Source organism: Suncus etruscus, chromosome 15, assembly GCF_024139225.1.
Source record: "Suncus etruscus isolate mSunEtr1 chromosome 15, mSunEtr1.pri.cur, whole genome shotgun sequence".
In the NCBI taxonomy this organism is placed as follows: Eukaryota; Metazoa; Chordata; class Mammalia; order Eulipotyphla; family Soricidae; genus Suncus; species Suncus etruscus.
The window spans coordinates 10,925,014-10,946,187 of NC_064862.1; the positions used below are offsets into that span (position 1 = coordinate 10,925,014).

The following is a 21,174-nucleotide window of genomic DNA, read 5'->3' on the forward strand; positions in this document are numbered from 1 at the left end:
AAAACACACAATTGTTTTCATGTGCCTCATACTGCTGAATTGTAAGCAGAAATTAAGTATATTCTAAGAATCTGTGCATATACCCTGTACCTATCTTCTTTCATGTTATTGTAGATTATTAGATTTGACAGTAGAAATTTGAAATTAAAACTTTTAGATTAATTTGATTAAGGAAGAAATTCCTATTTCTTTATTAGGATACCTGAAACTACATAGTCTTGAATGAAATTTCTTCTTCTTTTGATATTTTGCATTTTAGAGCTACTGAGAGACTTGAGGGTTCTTAGGAATGTGTTTCTCCAAAAATTTTGTGTACATTAAATTTTATTTTAAATGTAAAAGTGGGGTAGAATAATTTTGTTTTTGCAATATTTCATTGTCACTTACTTTTCTAGACTTGAGTGTAATTTTATTTTAAGTGACTATTAGAATTATATGAACTTAAGCATGCACTTCTGTGATCACAAATTATATTCTTTTAATACATTTATTTTAGCTTAAGAAACAGTTGGGAGATAATGAAGCTATTACTCAAGAAATAGTTGGTTGTGCCCATTTGGAGAATTATGCTTTGAAAATGTTTTTGTATGCAGATAATGAAGATCGTGCTGGGCATTTTCACAAGTAAGTAAAGAAAGGAAAGGTTTTTAAATAGAGTTACTCTAAACTAAAATTGTCCCATTTTTTTCTTGAATACTTTTCTACTCCCTGATTAATGACATTTCTTTTTGAACTATTTGTAGAAGCTGAGAATGATTTTGAATTACAAGTGCAATCCTATCTTTTTAGAAAAATATGATTGAGAGAAAGACTCCCAGGGCAGATTCATTTTCTCAGTAAATATTTCCTAATTAGCCATTCTTTAACAGTGAAATCTAAGTTGATTTTAGCCAAAAATATGCCGGTTCAGTTTTCTAAGAATCAAAAGAATGCTAATCAAAAAGTACTATAACCTGTCATTTCATTAGTACTTTCTCCTAAAAGCATATTACAAAATAAGTTTCAGGGTGTTCTTGAAATCTGATTTAATTTCAAACAGCAATTTGAGTTTTCCTGCATATCTTATACTAATGTTTTTTCTCTAAACGACACCAATTCTCTTCTCTTCCAGAAACATGATCAAGTCCTTCTATACTGCAAGTCTTTTAATAGATGTCATAACAGTGTTTGGAGAGCTCACTGATGAAGTTAGTGTACATTCTTTGTCTCATTAGCTAACGATCAGTACTGTATTTTTTGTTACTGCATTTTTTATTTGAACGTCTTGTACATCAAAAAGGTAAAGTGGTCAAATTATGTCATTTTCTATTGGCCACATTTTATATGTGAAAACAGTCTTTGATATGGCTCAGTGGTAGAGAATAGTCCTTGTCTAGATAAAGATCTGGCTTTAACCTCCAGTTACCTCCACAAAAAGGAAAAGAAAGATAGGATTATTTTTAAAAGTTTTTAGTAGTAATTAAAATCCTAGGTATATTTTGCACTTTATCAAATGCATTATCAACTGTATTTATTAGGGTAGATGTAGAATTTTATTTTACTGTACTTAGATATTACTAGCTATTTAATATAATACCAAGTATAAGAATGTATATCATACTTTTATATAAGCATATATGCTGCTATATCTAATATTAACTTGTGCTTTATGTAACATATACATACTATTTTATATTTCTACAGTTATTGTTTATCAGACTAGAAACAGCCTTTTAGAACTTTTGATGTTTTTTCCAGAGTCAAGAATGTTATCATTTATGATTTATCTTTATTGTCACATTTAGAACTTGATATTCTATATGATGCTTCATATCCATGTTATCATAATCACTCTCAGATGAATAGAACACATAATATTTTTTCTAAGCAAGCAAATTGAGGGAAACTGAGAAACTTGCTGCTGTGAGTTCATTATTTTCACTGTGGCAGGCTTTTTCTTGTCATAGAATATTTGTTTTTTGGGAGAAGAGATAATAGTCAAAATAAAGAAAAGAAAAATGATATAGCTACGTATAGGACTGAAAGGGGCATTTTATATCAGTGAGTTTTCTCTGATGGATTTTATAAAATGATGACCAACTCCTAGTAAAGTTTCAAATAACAAATTACAGTCTATTTACAAGATACTCGCTTATTCATGAAATAACATTGAAATGGTATTTTTGTGTATTTACATATAAAATGAAGCTAGTCTCTAAATTTAGTGATTTTAAGTGGGGTTTTGGCATTTGGAGTTCTGAGTGATACATTTCAGGACATCAGAGATCCATATTTCTTATCTAGGCATGACTTTCTAATCTTTCAGATAACCAGATAATACCCATTTAGATAACACCGATGTATTTCTGAAACATCCTAGAAAGCAGTTGCTTCTCATCTAACTGAGGCCCCTTTTCTACCTTATTTCCTTCCTTTGACAACCCCACTATATACACACACTAGTTGCCTTCTTACTTTTGAGCTCTTTTGGACAATCTCGGGACCCCATTGAGGACTCTATATCCCTTGGCTGAGATGCTGCTCAAACTTATGAAGCAATGTCCATCGAAAGCTACTGCTGTCAAGTTATCTTGAGACTCAGAGAATACTGAGACCTGGAGGTTGGAAGTTCTCAGTATTGCCTTTTTTGTATTCTGAAAGTTTTAATGCATCAACTCTATTTTATTCCCAACCTTTTTTATTCACATCTCTTATTTTTACTGATCTCAATTTGTTGCTGTTTTTTTTTTTTTAACTAGTGCTGGTGGGAATATATGTTATATAATTGTGAATACAGAAGTGCTTTCTAACATAATATATGAAAAACTTTTTTGTTTATTTGGTTTTGGGTTTTGGGGCCATTGACAACAGTGCTCAGAGCTTTCTCTTGGCTGAGTTCTCTGTGCCAGGGATCATTCCTGGAAGGACTCAAGAGATCAGTCACATGTCACATGCAAGGAAAGCACCCTACCCATTGGACTCTCTATACAACTCTATAAATAGCTTGGAAGAGAAAGAATGATGAGACTTCAGATTAGAAAAGTAAGTAATAAACTATATTAAACAAATGGTAGAAGTTGTGGAGCCTTAAGTAGTCTGACTTTTGAACAGATAGCTGTAGTTTGGAGTGTTACGGCTACAGTACTTATCTTATAGTAGGGTTTATAGATGAAAAAGCTAGTCTTGGTAAAAATAACTAGTTAATTGTTCAGGAACTTCATATAAACTGTGTTGTTTTTATTTTAAGAAAAACTGTTTTGGCTCAGATTCTAAATTTTTATTGAAGAGCATTAAAAAGAAATTAGCACAGAGGGGCTGAAACAATATAGTATAGCTGATAGGGTGTTTGCCTTGCATACTGCTTACCCAAGTTTGACCTCTGACATCTGATCCCATCTTCTGAGCTCTATCAGGAGTAATTCCTAGATATAGAGCCAGAACATTGCCAGTTGTACCCCACTTCTCCTAAAAAGAGGAAATTTGCACAATTTTGGCAATAAATGGAAAAAAAATTCATAAAGTACAGGTGAGTTCAATTTGAGTAATTGGATAATTTGGGGAAAGAGAGTAGCTTTGAAAGAGAATCATCAAATAAACGTCCTGTATTTTTAATCTATTAGAAATAAATAAACAGTCAGAAATAGTATCAGAAGATCCTGTGAAGGCACAATAGGTGATCAGTTTGCCAAATACTTTACACAGGACTTGCCAAAGTCCTATCCTTGTTCTTATATGAGAAGCTACTTTTGCTCACTTACTTGAGAAACAAACACATAAGCTTTAGAAATTAATCACTGTCAATAGTGAGGAGCACCAAGATCATAGACTGGTAAGAAATACTGCAATGTCCAAAAGTGTTATCTGAGTAAAGTAGGTATTCTGTTTATTTACTGGAAAGACACATAATTACTTCCACATGTTATTAGAATATGCTTACTCTGCATTTGTGTTTAAGTGTCCCTTGCTAGAGCAAGGCTTACATGATTCGAATGAAAGGGTTTCCAAAGAAGTTGGATAGGCAGCCTTACTATTTAAAGACAGGGTACTAAAGTGTGTTTGTAGAATAAAAGATTAAACAGCTAATTTCCAGAATGTGTTCTCTCCTTTCACCAGCCAGCCTGCTACCTGGGCCCCTTTGCTTTGCACTGACACTGGAATGAAGTAGCAAATAACATCTGTATTGATGGTTAAAGGACTCAAATACCTGGAGGGTTACTTTAAATTACAGTGGGAAAACAGAAGAGTATAAGTATCTTGTCCCCAGATATTATATCTTGAAATAATAATCTTAAACTCTGTGATCAAGACCAAACTTTTTCTTGTTTTGTTTTGTTATGTTTTCTGGGGCCACCCTTGGCTTTCCTCCTGGCTCAGCACTCCAGGATCACTCCTGCCCAGTGCTCAGGAATAGTTTTTGCAATCTAATAAGTGTTGTTGCTGTCTAAATAAAATAAAATGTGATTAAAAAAATAAAAGAAAATGTAATAAAATCCATAGTCATAGTTGGAGATATTTAACAAATCAGGAAGGCCAAGTAGATTTTAAATAAATATAACTAAATTGAATAAAATAAGCCACATCAAGGGCCCGGAGAGATAGCACAGCGGCATTTGCCTTGCAAGCAGCCGATCCAGGACCAAAGGTGGTTGGTTCGAATCCCGGTGTCCCATATGGTCCCCCGTGCCTGCCAGGAGCTATTTCTGAGCAGACAGCCAGGAGTAACCCCTGAGCACCGCTGGGTGTGGCCCAAAAACCAAAAAAAAAAAAAAAAAAAAAAAAATAAGCCACATCAAGTTTTGGCTAGAATGTTAAACAATAAATGCTTTAATACATTGCTTATTTGATATTAGATATTATAATCACTTTGGGGAAAATTTTGGCAGATTTTTTAAAAGGATAAACAGACACCTACCCTTTTACCCAGCAATTCCCCCTTGGTATTTATCCAAAAGAAATGAAAACATGTCCAGAAAAAGTGCTCATAGGAACTTTCTTCATAATAGCCTAAAGTTAAAAAACAACCCTGATGTGTCTCAACAGAGAAATTGATAAAACAAATTGTGGAGTTTACTAAGATATAAAAAGAAACTGACAACTGGTATTTTATGTAAAATAGTTGAATCTTATACAGCTATCATGCTGAACAAAGAAGACTTTAAGTTAACTTTAAGTTACAAATTTTATATTCACTTCATGGAATATACTATAGCAGGCAAATTTACTCCAATGAAAGAAGTATGGAAAAAGCTTTTATGGGGCAAAAAAAAATTGATCTAGAAAGTAACTATAGTGAACTGGAAATGTCTTAGTTTTATGGAATATTTTTGAAGTTGTATCTGTTTTTTAAAATAAATCAAAGTATACTTTTTGGTCTAACTCATTTCTTGGTATAACAATGTAGGTAATTTTGTTTTGGTGATTTAGTTTAGCAAATCTGTTGCTTATATTTGTTCTAGTATTGAGCACATGAATAAATACACTGGGACAGCCAGTTTTTTTCTGGAGAAAGACATTACAATGTAAAATGAAATAAGATTAGGTTGTATTAGAATTGGTGATTGCCATATTAATAATTCGTGTTTATAAATAAATTCGATCAATAGATATACATAAACATAGACATATGGACACTTGACCTGTAATAATAACTAGAATTGCAATAGTCTACTTAATTTGCAACTTTTTTCAGTAAAATTACTAATAGCAAGATAACACTTAAGGTCTTTTATCACACAAAAACATTGATGTAGGTATCAATTGAATAGAAATTTGTTTAGCATTATTATAATATAGTATACAATAACAAAATATTTTATAATGGACTATGTTAGTGATAAGGTTGCTGGTTAACCATATGTTACTGGTAGTTAACTTTGGAGATAGTAAAAAGTTATATGCAGGGGCCAGCGAGATAGCATGGAGGTAGGGCGTTTGCCTTTCATGCAGAAGGTCATTGGTTCAAAAACCGGCATCCCATATGGTCCCCTGTGCCTGCCAGGAGCTATTTCTGAGCCTGGAGCCAGGAGTATCCCTGAGCAATGCCGGGTGTGACCCAAAAAAATAAATAAATAAATTAAAAAAAGTTATATGAAGATTTTCTGTTGTGCAGGGCTAACACACAGTTCTCTGCATTAACAGTCAACTATAAAATTAGATGATTTTATATATAGATATGTGTATGATTGAATGTGTGAATGCAGCATTTATACAAGATATATTTTTTATACATAAACATAATTCTATTATACTGTAAAGACTTGGAAGCAGTGGGTTATTTTGTGCCTGATTTTGGATTCTAAGTTTCATTCACCTTTAAAAGAAACCAGATATTACAGAAAGAAATGACTCTAGGACTGAGTTATGTAATATACTAGATTAATGGGATCTTTTTATGGCTAAAAGTAAAGAAATATTTATGAAATTATGGCACTAAAATTGTGGAGAATTTGAACATCAGAATAAGAAGCATATTAATAATTGAGAATCCATGTGATAAAATCATCTGTTTTCAAGAATGGAGAAAGTAAAACTATAAAAAATATAGAAATTATGAAGTTGAAAAATTATTAGTGGTTTTTAATCTAATAAGTAGTAAGTCATAAGTTTGTGAAAGAACAGCCTATATTGGTCACTATTATCTCCGTCAACATTTTTTTTTTAGGGGGACCATAATCAATGGAGTTTGGAGGTTACTCTCATTTCTGTGCTCAAACGTTTACACAGAAGTGTTCAGGGCACTTTGATGTGCCAGGATTGCATCCAAGCATCCTAGATGCAGAATTTATACTTAATCTTTTAAGGTATTGCTTAGTTTATTTGGTAATTTAAGCCGCATTCAGCTGTGCTCAGAGTTTATTCTTAGCTCTGTGCTCAAGAATAGTGTTGCAGTGCTAGAGAACTACATGTAGCAGTAGGGATTGAACTGGGTTCTGCTGCTACATCTCCTATACTTTCTCTGTGGCATTTATTTATCTTAAAGAGGAAAATATAATGTCTATATGTGTATTTTGAGCTGTCAAACTTAAACGTGAAATGTTGGTTAGGATATAGACAACATTGTTCAGAAAGGAAATCTGAATTTGAAAGTTTGTAGGCTAGAAAATTGGTATGTAAAGCCATGTAAGTGGTAACAAGGTCAAGTATTGAAGGAAAAAATGAGAAGCCCCAAGAACTGAAGTCTGGCAGCCCCCACTTTGGAGATCAGAATGAATTTGCATAGTGTGTGAGAGGGTGCTTGCTTTGCATGATGCTGACCAGAGGCTCAATTCCCAGCATCCCATATAGTCCCCAGAGATCCAAGTGCAGAGTCAAGAGTTAGTTTGACTAATGCCCAAAACAAACAAACAAACAAAAGAATACGTATATGTATAGAGCAAAAAAGTGGCACTCAGGATGCTCAAGAAAACCAGGTCTTTATAACCAGAATACTAAAGGGGTGAGGGCATTGCAAGAGGAGCGATTAATTTTTTTATGCCGATTGAGTTATTGAATATGATATATAAAACTTCAGGTAGCCAAAAGGAAGTCTGTAACCTTGACCAAAGCAGTAGCAAAGTGTGCTGGTGACAAACTTTTAGGTAGGATGGTTTCAAAAGAAAACCCAAAATATCTTAGTCTTTTCTTGCTTGCTAGCTAGCTTTTTGTTGTGCCATTAAAAAATAATTTATTTCATATTTTCCATAGTTTGAGAAGGAACATACATTTTTTATTACATTCTCTTTGTTGTTTTGTTTGGGGCCAAACCAGTGCTCAAAGCTGATTCCTATTTAGAGCTCTGGGTTTGATTCTGATGGTGCCCAGGGATCATTTGGTGGTAGGGATCCAGCATACAAAGCATGTTCTCTCTCCCCTGTTACATCTTCTAGTGATTTTTATATGTATTCAGAATGAGAACCCTTGTTCTAGGTCTAACTGACTGATGTTTGTTTAACCATTCTTGAGTGTTAGCAAATACAAAGGATTTCAAATTGGCTCTAGTGGCCAAAATTTGCAGGAGTCAGTAATTCTGAGCCATTGAGTTACAAAACAGGAACTAAGAGGCCAGGGACAAAAGTAAAAGTTCTTATTTATAATTCCTGTTTCCCAGAAAGGATGTCTAATCAGCCAAAAGAAAATATCTAAAAAATATTGACATCTTGAAAATTTCCTTTGAAATAATAATATGTAATAGCTAGCTAGCATTCTTTATTTTAAAGAAAATAAGCAAATTCATTTTCAGTGAGAGCTGCCAACATGTTCTGCTAAATATTTCAGGTGCTCACTTTCAGAGTTTTGCAAATAATGTAGAATAAAAATCACATATGTTGATTTATCTGCTTTGTGGGAAATACTTTAAATGTCTTTTTTTAAATGAACCCATTTCAGGTTAGAATAACGTCTTTTAGACTTCCTAGAGTCCAGATTAATTTTGAAAGTCTGCACTCTTCATTCTATATTATTAGAAATGAGGAGTCTTCTGAAATTATTTTAATACAAATTACCCAATTAAGCTGTTGGATACTATTAAATTATCGCAAACTAGTGAAAATCCGCCTAATTTTTTAAAATTACAAAAGAAGGACAATTAAATTTTCATGAGCAATTTATTCATTTACTCTCAAAATGTTCCTTTTTATACTTTTCTACTAGAGTACATCCTGTATTAATACATATTAAGTAGCTGATCTTTTAAAGCCCCATTTTCCCTTAGTTTATATGTTCCCTTCTAAATTGCAAATTATGTATGCTAATGAAGTTACATGAACTAATTGAAGCTTACCAAGGAAGCACTGACTTGAGTGATTGACTTTACTATTTAATAGCATGAACCTGTATAAATTACTTATGTTTGTAATGCACTGATCATTACAGTGGTAGAATTAGAAAAGCCTGAGAGACAGAGTTGAAGAAAATGTTTTGGATTCAGATAAGACTTACATTTAGTGAAGGAAATTGTCTGCTTTTTACATTAGATTCTGAAATTCGTGTCTATCTTATGCATGCCATTTTCCATGTTACTATGGTGCCTAAATTGAGTAAACAGTTAAGTAACTTAAAGAACTGTTGGCTTGCATGGGAGCTTATAAGTGAATACATTTTTGAAGCTGGACTTGAAAAAAGGACAGTTTTGGTGGAAGAAGAAACAACATGAAATTAGAACAAGAACATGGGAGAGGGGAACAGGGAAAGAGTCCCATCTGGTTTGAAAGCAAGAATGCGAAGTAAGGCTAGGAGCCTGTTGAAGCATATGCTTTGCATGTGGGAACTACAGATTCAAACTCCTGTATTGCTTGGTTGCCTGAACACTTTCATGTGTAGACAGACCTCCCGGAAGATCAGACAGAACTGTGTCCAAAGTATAACACTGACCTACTACTCTTCATGTCTCTGAGCTTCAGCATGAATATAATGTGATGTGCCTAAATTTCAAGGCTATTGAGAGAACCAGGTCAGAAAAATTTTGGAAGTTAAAATGTTTTCGAAAGTGGCTTTACCACTCCCAGGCAGATGTAGGGGATCTCTGTTATGTATCATCCAGGGGCAATTGGGAGGTGCTCTGTATGCATTTAGGGGGTGCTTTTTGTTTATTAACACGAGATTTCCAGTGGTATGTCAAGTGATTGTTTTTTCCTAAAAGGGGAAGGTCAGTAGGCCTAGTTTAGGAAACTGGTCTAAGGAATATTACAATAAAGATGTTTGTCTGTGACTTAACTCATGTCCTGAATTTGTCTTATTAATACAGCTAGTCCCTAATAGTGTGTCTTCTGCCCATGGGTGTGTGTGTGTTTGTATGTGTGTATGTGTAATTTTTTTGTTCTTTTTAACTTTGCTTTGGCTTTTCCTTCATAGGATATTCTTTTTTGTTTTTGTTTTTGGGCCACACCTGTTGACGCTCAAAGGGTTCTCCTGGCTATGCACTCAGAAATCGCTCCTTGCTTGGGGGGACCATATGGGATGCCAGGGGATCGAACCGAGGTCCATCCTAGGCTAGTGCTTGCAAGGCAGACGCCTTACCTCTAGCGCCACCGCGCCAGTCCCTGTAGGATATTCTTAATACTACTTGTCACTTTAATTCATCATGCCCTATCCTGCAAGATTATACTAAAATATTTACTTTTCCAGTTATTTTTACTATTTTCTTTCTCTTAATTGTTTTATGTACTTACTATAATGCACAATTCAGTACTTTATATTTACTATATTTTATGATGTTCTTTTCAATAGGTGCATTTTAGTTTCAAGTGTACACAAATGATTTAATCTTTGTGTAAATTGTAAAATGATAACTGTAATCAACATAGTAGCATCTGTAACCATGCAGTATTATCTAAATTTTTTTTTTGATTGTGATGAGAACTTTGTTTTATTTTTTGTTTTAGATCGACACCTATTGGTGCTCAATGGTTACTCCTGGCTCTACCCTCAGGAATCATTCCTGGCTGGCTCGGGGGATTGTATGGGCTGCTAGGGATCAAACCCAAAGTACACTGCTGTCCTGTCAGTCCAGCCTCAGTTGTGATGAGAAATCTTATTGAGCCTAGAGGAAAATGCACTGGCTTAAAGGATCTTCCTTTTGATAGTTCAAATTGCCTTTATCCTATATGTGCTGAGGCATAGTCCTAGAGGCTCTCCCATTTGAGCACTGCTGTCTGAAATCTGTGCTCACAAGTGTTTTCTGACCACACCATATCTAGAAGTCTGTGTGCATTACAAGAAGAGATGTTGCCCTTTAAAGCACTGCAGTTAAATGTATACAATTGTATTTACCACTTTCAGTTGTTGAATCACAACCAGCAAAAGTGACTCCTCAAGAGGGTCAGTTTGACTGCTTTCAGACACTTGTGCAGCATCACAGCAGAAAGGGTTCAGACCTCAGTGAGCACCTCATGAGCACCCCACACTCACACACACCATGAGAGCACCACAACCAAGCTTTGGTACCATTGCTGAACATCATAATAACCAAACTAAAGGGGACGTTTAAAGGACTTATAATATCATCTTAGCAACTTGCAAGTATGAAACACAGTTTTAATATGTATAATGGTCACTGTTTTACTTGACAGTCCTGTGGCTTGTTTCTTATTATAATTTTATAACTTGAAGCTTGTGGAGTTTTTTTTATGTCTTCTCCCATCAGTGATATTTTTTATTTTAGTGCCCAGATCAAGATAATAAACTCTGGGCCCAGAGAGATAGCACAGCGGCGTTTGCCTTGCAAGCAACCGATCCAGGACCAAAGGTGGTTGGTTCGAATCCCGGTGTCCCATATGGTCCCCCGTGCCTGCCAGGAGCTATTTCTGAACAGATAGCCAGGAGTAACCCCTGAGCAACGCTGGGTGTGGCCCAAAAACCAAAAACCAAAAAAAAAAAAAAAAAAAGATAATAAACTCTAATACCAAAAATAATGTGTTATATGTATTTCCCATATGACTAACTGAAGTTCTTAATAGCTAGAATTTATTAAGGCTTTAAAAAATGCTGAAGTTAATTATGTCTCTGGTTTCCTCCAAAGAGGGAAATTTGAGATAATCACTTATTTCATTAGTTTCTATTTCTGCATGATAGACTACTAACAAACATTTTCAAATATCATACTACAAATAATGAATTTAAATGGACATGCATACCTAATTCAAAAATAAACTATTGTTTGTAGATCTTCAGTTCCATTTGCCTAAGATTTTGAAAAAAGTCAAACTGTTCTGGAAATAGGGACTGGAGCAATAACTCAGTGGGAACTGTTTTGCCTTGTATGAAGCCGACCCTGGAAGGACCTGGGTTTGATTCCCAGTATCCCATTTAGTCCCCTGAGCCTGCCAGGATTAACCCCTGAGCACTGCTGGGTGTGGCTCAAAAACAAAACAAACAAAATTATTCTAGAAATAGTATTTTTTCTGGAAATAATTTTTACCCCAGTTTTTTGTTTGTTTTTTTTTTTTTTTTTGGTTTGTTTTTGGGTTACATCCAGCGATGCTCAGAGTTTGCTCCTGACTCTGCAGTTAGAAATTATTCCTGGCTGTGCCTCAGCAATTCATCTGAGATGCCAGTGATTCATCTGAGATACCCAGGTCAGCTGCATGCATGGCAAGTTACCTACCCACTGTACTATTTCTCTAGCCTGAAAAATATTCTTTAGAAAACAGTGATTAAGTACATAGTATTGTTTCTAAAAATGAGGAAGGAAGAAAAAATAGTTGATGCCACTGTTTTATTATTCAAAAATAGTCAATACAGGAATTTCAAGTTTTCTATATTAATATATAGTAAAATTAATTGAGCTTTATAAACTCGTTAGTCATTTTATTACCACAGAAGTAAAGTCGTTGTCAAGAAGGATGATGTCTATTACCATCATGTTAGCTCGCAGACATTGGAGATGTATATATTTATTGAACTATTACTCCTGATAACAAAGCCACCAACTGCTTGACAGATAGCTAACAAGACTGATTTTACCATTATTGAGTTTTAGTTTTGGGTGTGTTTGAGAGGGAAGGATTTCATATATATTTGATTATCAAATAAAGGAGAACTACTGGGAAGTCTTGTCTTATATTAGAAAGCAGAAAAGAATTTTTGAGGCAATTAGAAGACTCTGACCAGAACTATGAGGAATTAACTTCAAGCTTTGAGTAGGAATGAATTACACCTATGTTAGAAAAAGGGCAAAAGGCAATGGGAACCAAATCGTCCAGACTTTCACATGCTTAAATGATGGCCTGGTCCCACTATCAATTTCCAGGATAAAATAATGACTGTAGACTCTTGTTGGTGGTCTGGTCTAGATTGATTCCTCTGTGACATTATTAGGATGTGTGGGAGTCTATTCCCCTTTCTGCACAGCAGCCCAGTGCCATAGAAACAGCCCAGCTCCATAACTTAACCTTATCAACTGCCAAGCCACCAAATTTGTTTCTAGTTTATAGATCCCAGACTGTACAGTCATTTCTCAAAACTTTATGGCAGTGTTAGCCCAGTAGTGTCACAGGAAATGTGGGAAAGTTACATAGTAATATCCTCAGTGAACCTAAACAGTACCATAGAAGGCTCAGCTAACACCACCTGCAGCCCAGTAAATCCTTAGACACTTGCACCAAGGAGAGGTAGGACAAGAGGTAGACTCTGGTGTGTCCAGGTTTTGTTAATTCCTCTTTTTGTGTCACAAACAGTTTGAAGTAAAACTGTGCATGCTTAAGGGTAGGTTGAGGATACTGGGTATGTGTTTAAGGGTTTCCCTCTTGTTTTACTGTTGTAGTCTCACAGGTCGCACCCTTGGTGTAGTGCTTGCTTGCACTTAGCATATGGTTCAGTGGTGATCCTAGCAATTATTGCTAATAATCTCATGCAGAAATTTGCTTGGTGCTAGGATCTAACTCACAATGCAGGCTCTTAATCATTAAGCCGCACTCCTTCAGGCCCTATTTTGTGTTTTGAAATGCATTGGGAAAGCAGTGAAAAAGAATGACATCACTGGAGTTTTATTTTTAGGTGATCACTCTGAAAACTGGATGAGGAAGTTGTGGTTGGGGAGGAGGGCGGGAATTTAAGAAGATAGATTTGGCTACTGTTAGTGAAAAAATGGGAGATGAGGATCAGTTCATGATGTTTCAAAAGTAAAACAACTGGCTTCCTGGAAATTAGATAAATGGAGTTGGAGAAGAAATGAAGAGAAAATGTGTGCTGAAAGTGATTCCAAAAATACTGATGTGGGATAATGAAGTTCCCTAGGAAGAATGCTGGACAGTCAAAGATGTTTGGGACGGATGATATGAATTGTATTAAGACATCTAAGTGGAGACTTATATTGGCATGTAATTGTCAACAGCATTTAAGAAAATAAGGATAGGGCCGGAGAGATAGCATGAAGGTAAGGTGTTTGCCTTGCATGCAGAAGGTCGGTGGTTCGAATTCCAGCATCCCATATGGTCCCCTCAGCCTGCCAGGAGCGAATTCTAAGCGTAGGATCAGAAGGAACCTCTGAGCACTACCGGGTGTGACCCAAAAACCAAAAAGGGGGAAGGGGCGGAGAGATAGCATGGAGGTAAGGTGTTTTGCCTTTCATGCAGAAGGATGGTGGTTCGAATCCCAGCATCCTATCTGGTCCCCCGTGCCTGTCAGGGGCGATTTCTGAGCATAGAGCCAGGAATAACCCCTGAGCGATGCTGGGTGTGACCCAAAAACCAAAAAAAAAAAAAAAAGAAGAAGAAGAAGAAGAAGAAGAAGAGGAGGAGGAGGCGGAGGAGGAGGAGGAGGAGGAGGAGGAGGAGGAGGAGGAGAAGAAGAAGAATAAGAAGAAGAAGAAGAAGAAGAAGAAGAAGAAGAAGAAGAAGAAGAAGAAGAAGAAGAAGAAGAAGAAGAAGGAAGAAGAAGAAGAAGAAAAGAAAAGAAGGATAGTTGATATTTAAAACTTGGGAGCAAGTAAAGGGGAATAGCAAAATAGTTTGACAAAAGTCCTTAAGCTTCTCAGAATCTGGCAGGTGTTACCGTGAATGAAGATGCATAATGAAGGCATCATCTTAAGCCTCTTCTTAGGTTAGATCATTGCGAAAAAAAACTTGAACTCGATTTATTCAGGTCTTCCCTTAAAATATATCTAACTTTTTGTGAGTTTTCTGCTAGTTTTGTGAGGGAGACAATTCTTATGTAAAATTCTGTGTGAGTCAGTATTAACAGAGATCACCACAAAGTTGAAGTCTCCTATTTAGACAATAAAATATTCAGAGCAAGCGGTTTCAACCCTAGCCCGCAATGCTGGTCTGCAGCTATTAAAAGATCCTGTTAGAGCAGTTCCTTAACCAGGGGCCATATTCCCAAGTTATTGTAAGGGGGCTACAGATGAAAAGTGCTAAAAGGGACAGTCTTAGAAGGAGTTCATTGCCTGGAAAGGGTTGAAAAGCCCTGCATTAGAGATTTAGAAAGGATCTAAGTAGAAAATTAGAAGGTGTAGAAAATAGACTGGTACACAAACCCAGGAAGTGGGAATGTTTCAAAAAGGCTAGAATGCCCTGTGTGTAACAATCTTCTGAGTTGGAAAGATAGTACCTGAAAATATCAGTTGAATAATCTAATGGGGAGTAGGCGTTTACAGCTTTCTGACATCTATTGGACAGCTGAAATCTACTCTATTTTTCACGAGCCATCAGGAAATTTCTATAGACCAACACCATTCCACAGACCACTGAAATATACTGTTGGTGATATTAAGAAGAGTAGTTCCTCTAGCGCACTCTTAACATAGTTGAGATAGAGGTTGGCAGTGTGGAGGTTCCTTGCTTATCGCTCTGTGCCAGTGCTCCAGCCCGAGTGTACAGAATTTTTTTAAGTAGAGTAGATTAGATGATTGATAAGTAAAGGGAAAGATGATACAAATTCAGTCATTTGGGGATTACATTTAAGCTTTATAAATGCTACTTATTTGTAAAAGATTTTAAAAAAACTCATAAAATTATCATGTATCTACTTGATACTGAATTGATTCTTACTAGCACTTGGTCGTTCTCTGGTAATGAAAAGTTACACTTGTTTTCTAGAGTATAAAATTTTATTTACTCTTATGTTCTAATGTGCATAAAAATTACTTGATGCTCATTATTATGAAATTTTGATTCATCAGTACCACTAGGTTGGATTCAAAGGTTCTACATATCAACAAGTTTATGAATAATACCCATTCCACTGGTTTATCTTCAAGGTCATATTCTTGGAAGTATGAACTAAAAGCCGCTAGCATTCCAAGGAGTTAGCAGGTTAAATTCATATTTTTAAGTTAAGTTTCTTTGTTTATTGTACAGACTACCACATAAATGCTTAAGAGATGTGCATAATACTTAGCATAAATTCACATGTTTTCAGTTGTTACCACAACCCAATTATTACTTTTTTCTTTTATGAACTGAGCTTCAAAGCTTTTAAGTAGTATTTTATAGGTTAAAAGATTAGCTTTACCTTCTAGCAGTATAAGTACAACATTGCCTTTGGTGTCAAAGGTTTGAATAGAGGATACATTTTTTTTTCGTTTATGAAAGTAGCTCAGCCTATCAATGTGTTTATATAGAATTTAAGTCTTTTCATTTAGTCTAGGTTCCCCCTATAAATGAGTTTTAAGTTTTGCTGAAGAGACACTCCCATATTTTTTTCTCTGAAATAGAAAATCATTAATTAGAACTGGACTTGTGTTTTGAGGAAGATACCTTGTTTTTTGTTTGTTTGTTTGTTTTTAATAAATTTTTATTGTGTTCAAAGTGAATTACAAATATTTCACAGTAATATTTAGGGCACATAGTGACAATGAATGAGGGGCATTCCTATCATCAGTGTTGTCCTCCCTGCACCCCTATTCTCTGCATGCATTCCATATCTCCTTCCTTTGCCCCCCACAGAGCTAGTTTAACTGTTCCCCACTTGTAGAGCTTGTTGTAGATTGGGTATCGATTCTGTTGTCATTGACTTTGGGTTTGGTGTTCAAGTTTGATCGTTTTTTATTTCCTGGAAATATTCGTATGACTCTCTGGTCTTGGTTTCATCCATTTTCCCCCTTCAAATTGTGAGGGTGAGCAATATGAATTCAGTAATGTGGTTCTGTTGGAATATAAGAAAAGATAAGGGAGAAGAGAGGAAAAAAAAACGAGCAAAAACAAAACAAAACAAACAAAAAAATTGGAGGTGTCCATCTAGGTGTTATAAGTATTCATTTAGAAGAAGAAAGGGAAAAAAAGAACAAGGTAACAAAACAAAATCAAAACCAAAACCAAAAAACAATAGGCAGTAACAACAAAAGTACAAAAAGAATAAAAAAAAGAACAAACTATAAACCAAAACCATCAACTACAAGGAAACAAACACAATAACAAAAACAACAAAAAACACTATAAAAAACAAAAACAATAAAAAAGATTACCCAAACCCACCCCAAGGTCTTTTTATGGTGCCAAAAAACTCTCCACTGAGTTGTAGATGATGACATCACACCTCTGTAGCTACAAATCTTATTTGTGTAGGTCATAGGAGGAAAATTAGGAGAGAATCTTTCTTTATGGTTCTAGAAGTTCTATTCCATCACTATTGTTGTAATCAGTCTTCTGTAATTGGTGGTCTTGGTTTTTCTCAGATCCTCCAACAAAGCCTAGTATAGAGTCTTTCAGTATGGTTCCAGAGGTTCTGCTCAGTCGCAGTTGTCAAAGTTAACCTCTGGAGTTAGAGATCTTGGTTTTTGTATGAATCATAAACTGAGGCCTAAGCTAGGAATTTTTTCATTGGTCCCTCAATAGTTTCTGTCCAGTGCATGTTTGTCAAAGTCAGTCTATAGTTAGTGATTTTGGTTTTGTCATAGAGCAAAAGATGACATGTCTCTTGATTGCATCATACATGATGAGCTAGGGCAACCCTCTCTTAAATCAAGTTGTTGCTGTTTGAGGAAGATACCTTGTAATTAAGTAATTAAGAGAAGCTTTTAATTGGACCACTGACAGTGATAGTGGGAAGACTGAAAGATAGTCAGAGTTGTACCATGCAAAAACATATTTTATTGGGGCTGGCTGGAGTGATGGTGCAGTGGTAGAGTTTTTTTTTTTTTTTTTTTTTGGTTTTTGGGCCACACCTGGCGGTGCTCAGGGGTTACTCCTGGCTGTCTGCTCAGAAATAGCTCCTGGCAGGCACGGGGGACCATATGGGACACCAGGATTAACCACCTTTGGTCCTGGATCGGCTGCTTGCAAGGCAAACGACACTGTGCTATCTCTCCGGGCCCAGTGGTAGAGCTTTTAAAGCCTTGCAAGTGGCTGATCCAAGATGGATCTCAGTTTGAACCCTGGGAGCCCCATATGGTCCCCTACACCAGGAGCAATTTCTGAGCGCATAGCCAGGAGTAACACCTGAGTGTCACTATGAGTGACCCCAAAATCCAAAACAAACAAAAAAAAACCATGTTTTATCACTTAAATCTCTCTTAATGTCAGCATAAATGTAATTTTATTTGGCGATTACAATCTAAGAGTGAAATCAACGTATATTTTTTAGAATGTGAAGCACAGAAAATATGCAAGGTGGAAGGCTACATATATCCATAATTGTTTAAAGAATGGAGAAACTCCTCAAGCAGGGCCTGTTGGACTTGACGAAGATAATGGTATGTATATATTTAAACCAGATTGTTTAGTAGAATCTTATTTTCATTAATAATCACCTGTATTGAAATATTTTGGGGGGAGGAAACTATATACTTGTTTTACGCATCACATCCAAGTTTTATGAAAATTAGGAGCATTATTTTTAAAATGTTATATTGCAAAATAGTTTCCATCTCCTTAATAAATTTATCACCAAAATGCCCTACCCTACCTCTAAATAGATTTTATCCCTGCCTAAAAATAATCTATTTATAACCTATGAAATACTTTCAAACCTTTCTAAGTACTTTTTTGTTTATATTTGGATTCCCGTACCCTTTCTTGTAAGGATTTGGATAGTACATTGACATAATAGTTGATACATTGACATAGTTTGTAATATGTACAATATATAAAAAATCTAAAGTGGATTTCATAGTTCTACCACATCCAATCTTCTCATGTTCTTGTTTTGTTTTCTTAATAGATGTGTAATCAAAGAAGAATATCATTCTTTTTTTATACAACTACAACATGAACTAGTAAATTTTTAAATAAGTATATACAGGAAAGTTTTATAATCATAGTTAAGTGGTTTCATGAAGTTAAATCATGAAGAAATATAGGTCTGATTTCACTTGGCCTTTCAGTTTCTGATGAAAAGGAAAAGTGATTTTGACTTATGTGTCTTTATTTCTTAGTCAAATAGCCTTTACAGCTTTTTTGTATTAAGAAAGCTTGGGGCAGGGAGGCGAAGAGATAGCATGGCCATATGGTCCCCTGAGCTTGCCAGGAGTGATTTCTGAGCATAGAGCCAGGAATAACCCCTGAGCACTGCTGGGTGTGACCAAAAAAGAAAGAAAGAAAGCTTCAGGGGCTAGAGAGACAGAACAAAAATTAACGTGTTTGTGTTGTATGTGATTATTCCTGATTTTATCCCAGGCATCACATATTGTCCCTTAAGCACACAGATAGTTAGAAACTACTCACACAAGGATACACAAAGACACACACACACACACACACACACACACACACACACAGAAATCTTTCTCTTTAGGGATACACTTCTGTGAGATTAGGACTCAACCTTTGTGGCTTTATCATTTAAATTTAATAGCCTTCTAAAAGTTTTACTTTGAAATACAATCACTTAGGAGATATGGACCATCATGTGAATTTGGACAGAGGGGACAGTTTAATCCATATAATTAAACTCTTTAATAAAGTCAAAGCCATTTCGCCCTCCTAAAAGACTTGCCTTTTTCTGTCTGAATCCTGCCATCTTTAATGATCTCTCTCCTTTGGAATTAAGCAGAGTTTTTTTGTTTATGTATATATGTATTATGTGAGTATACATTTGTATTCAAAAATGGTAAAGTATTTGACCAAATATCTTCATGTTTTGAAGTAATGTTTATCATTTATGCAACACATAGTAGGTGATAGACATTAGGTAAATGTTTTAAAATATTGTTTAATTTAATCATGACATTTGGAAGTAGTTGGACATTTCTACCCAAGCTCTAATCATTTCTTAGAACCAAGGATTTGAACCCCAATTATTTCTAAATCTAAACAATTTACTCTTGTTCTAAATTTAAATAGTAGGGTTTTTTTTTCTCCCCTGCCAGCTTGACACTAGATAACACTTCCTCTTGGTTGAACTTTTGAAGAAAGTGTCAACAGTTCATTTGATAATATAACCTTATTCATAGAATATAATATCAGTATTATGAAGAGCACTGCTGTACTTTAGATGCCCTGTAAAGCCCTAGATTTCTCCTGGGACACTTGTGCTCTGCTTTTTAGCTTGTTTTTTGATTGTTTGTTTTTTTGTTTTTTTGTTTTTTTTTTTAAAGAAACATTTTTTTCTCCTTTTTAGGGTCATTTTTTGTCTAGCATGATCCTGTTAACAAAAATGAATACTACTACATACATCTTCTTAAGAGCTCATATTCTCATAGACAGCTGGGGTAGTAATAGATTGTTCCGGAGCTGTTTCTTTATTTGTTATTTTGTTATGACCCTACCCAGCAACACTCAGGGCTCACTCTTGACTCTGAGCTCCGGGATCACTCCTGTCAGCCTCCAAGGGACCTTAGGGGATGCGAAGGATCAAACCTAGGTCTGCCACATCAAGATAAACTCCTTACCCACTTTACCATAGCTCCAGCCTCATTGCCTCTTTTTTTGGAGGGTTGATGATGTGATCCTTTTGTGCCATGTTCTGGGTTCAGACTGCCAACCAGACTGGCAATTCTATAATTCTATGTGAGGGACTGAGTATGACATGCTACAAAAGAACTGCAGTGCCAAGGATTATCCAGGCCGTCCTCAAGGGCCTCTATGGGCTCTACCTAGTCATGCTTATGGGACCACATAGTACCTAAGGTTTGTGCATGGGACCACATAATACCTAAGGTTTGTGCCTTTACTCCTCTCTCTAGTCCCTTAGGGTATATCTTACTTAAAATAGAAATTTAACTGGGCTGAGTTATCTGGCTCAGTAGTACAGCACATGCCTTTCACATAGGCGGTTCTGGACTTGATGTTTGTCACCACAAAAAAAAAAGAGAGCAATTTAATTGTCAAGTAAAGACTCAGAAAAGGAACTGATGCTTCTACTTAAAAATATTATCTTAAAAAGTGTCCTTAAGGTAGGTGCAGCTCATGACATGAAGCTCATCACCTAGAGTGATGACTGCAGTTGGAGAGATGACTACACTGAAAACTATCATAACAATGTGAATGAATGAGGGAAGTAGAAAGCCTGTCTCGAGTACAGGTGTGAGGAGGAGGGAGATCTGGGAAAATGATGGTGGGAATGTTGCACTGGTGAAGGGGGGTGTTCTTTACATGACTGTAATCATACAACTATAATAATGTTTGTAATCACGGTGTTTAAATAAAGATAATTATAAAAAAAGTGTCTTTAGGGGCAGAGGACTGAAGTAGAGTATGTTTTTGCAGTAGTGTGAGGTACACATTCAAAAGTCTAACCTCACAGGCTGGGAGAGAATATTTGCCCTACATTCATCTAATAAAGGGTTGATATCAAAGATACATAGAGCACTGATAGATACCCCCTGGAAATAAATCATCAATT

At 35.6% G+C, this 21,174-nt stretch overlaps 1 protein-coding gene across 1 annotated transcript in view; it reads left to right on the forward strand.

The window, feature by feature from the left end:
* The window catches only part of VTA1 (vesicle trafficking 1), a 73,826-nt gene that overhangs the window by 37,508 nt on the left and 15,144 nt on the right, over window positions 1-21,174 (forward strand). The window contains exons 3-5 of the mRNA XM_049789361.1: window positions 497-624; window positions 1,112-1,187; window positions 17,977-18,085. Coding sequence (XP_049645318.1) covers window positions 497-624; window positions 1,112-1,187; window positions 17,977-18,085 — 313 coding nt within the window. The remainder of the gene's footprint in view (window positions 1-496; window positions 625-1,111; window positions 1,188-17,976; window positions 18,086-21,174) is intronic.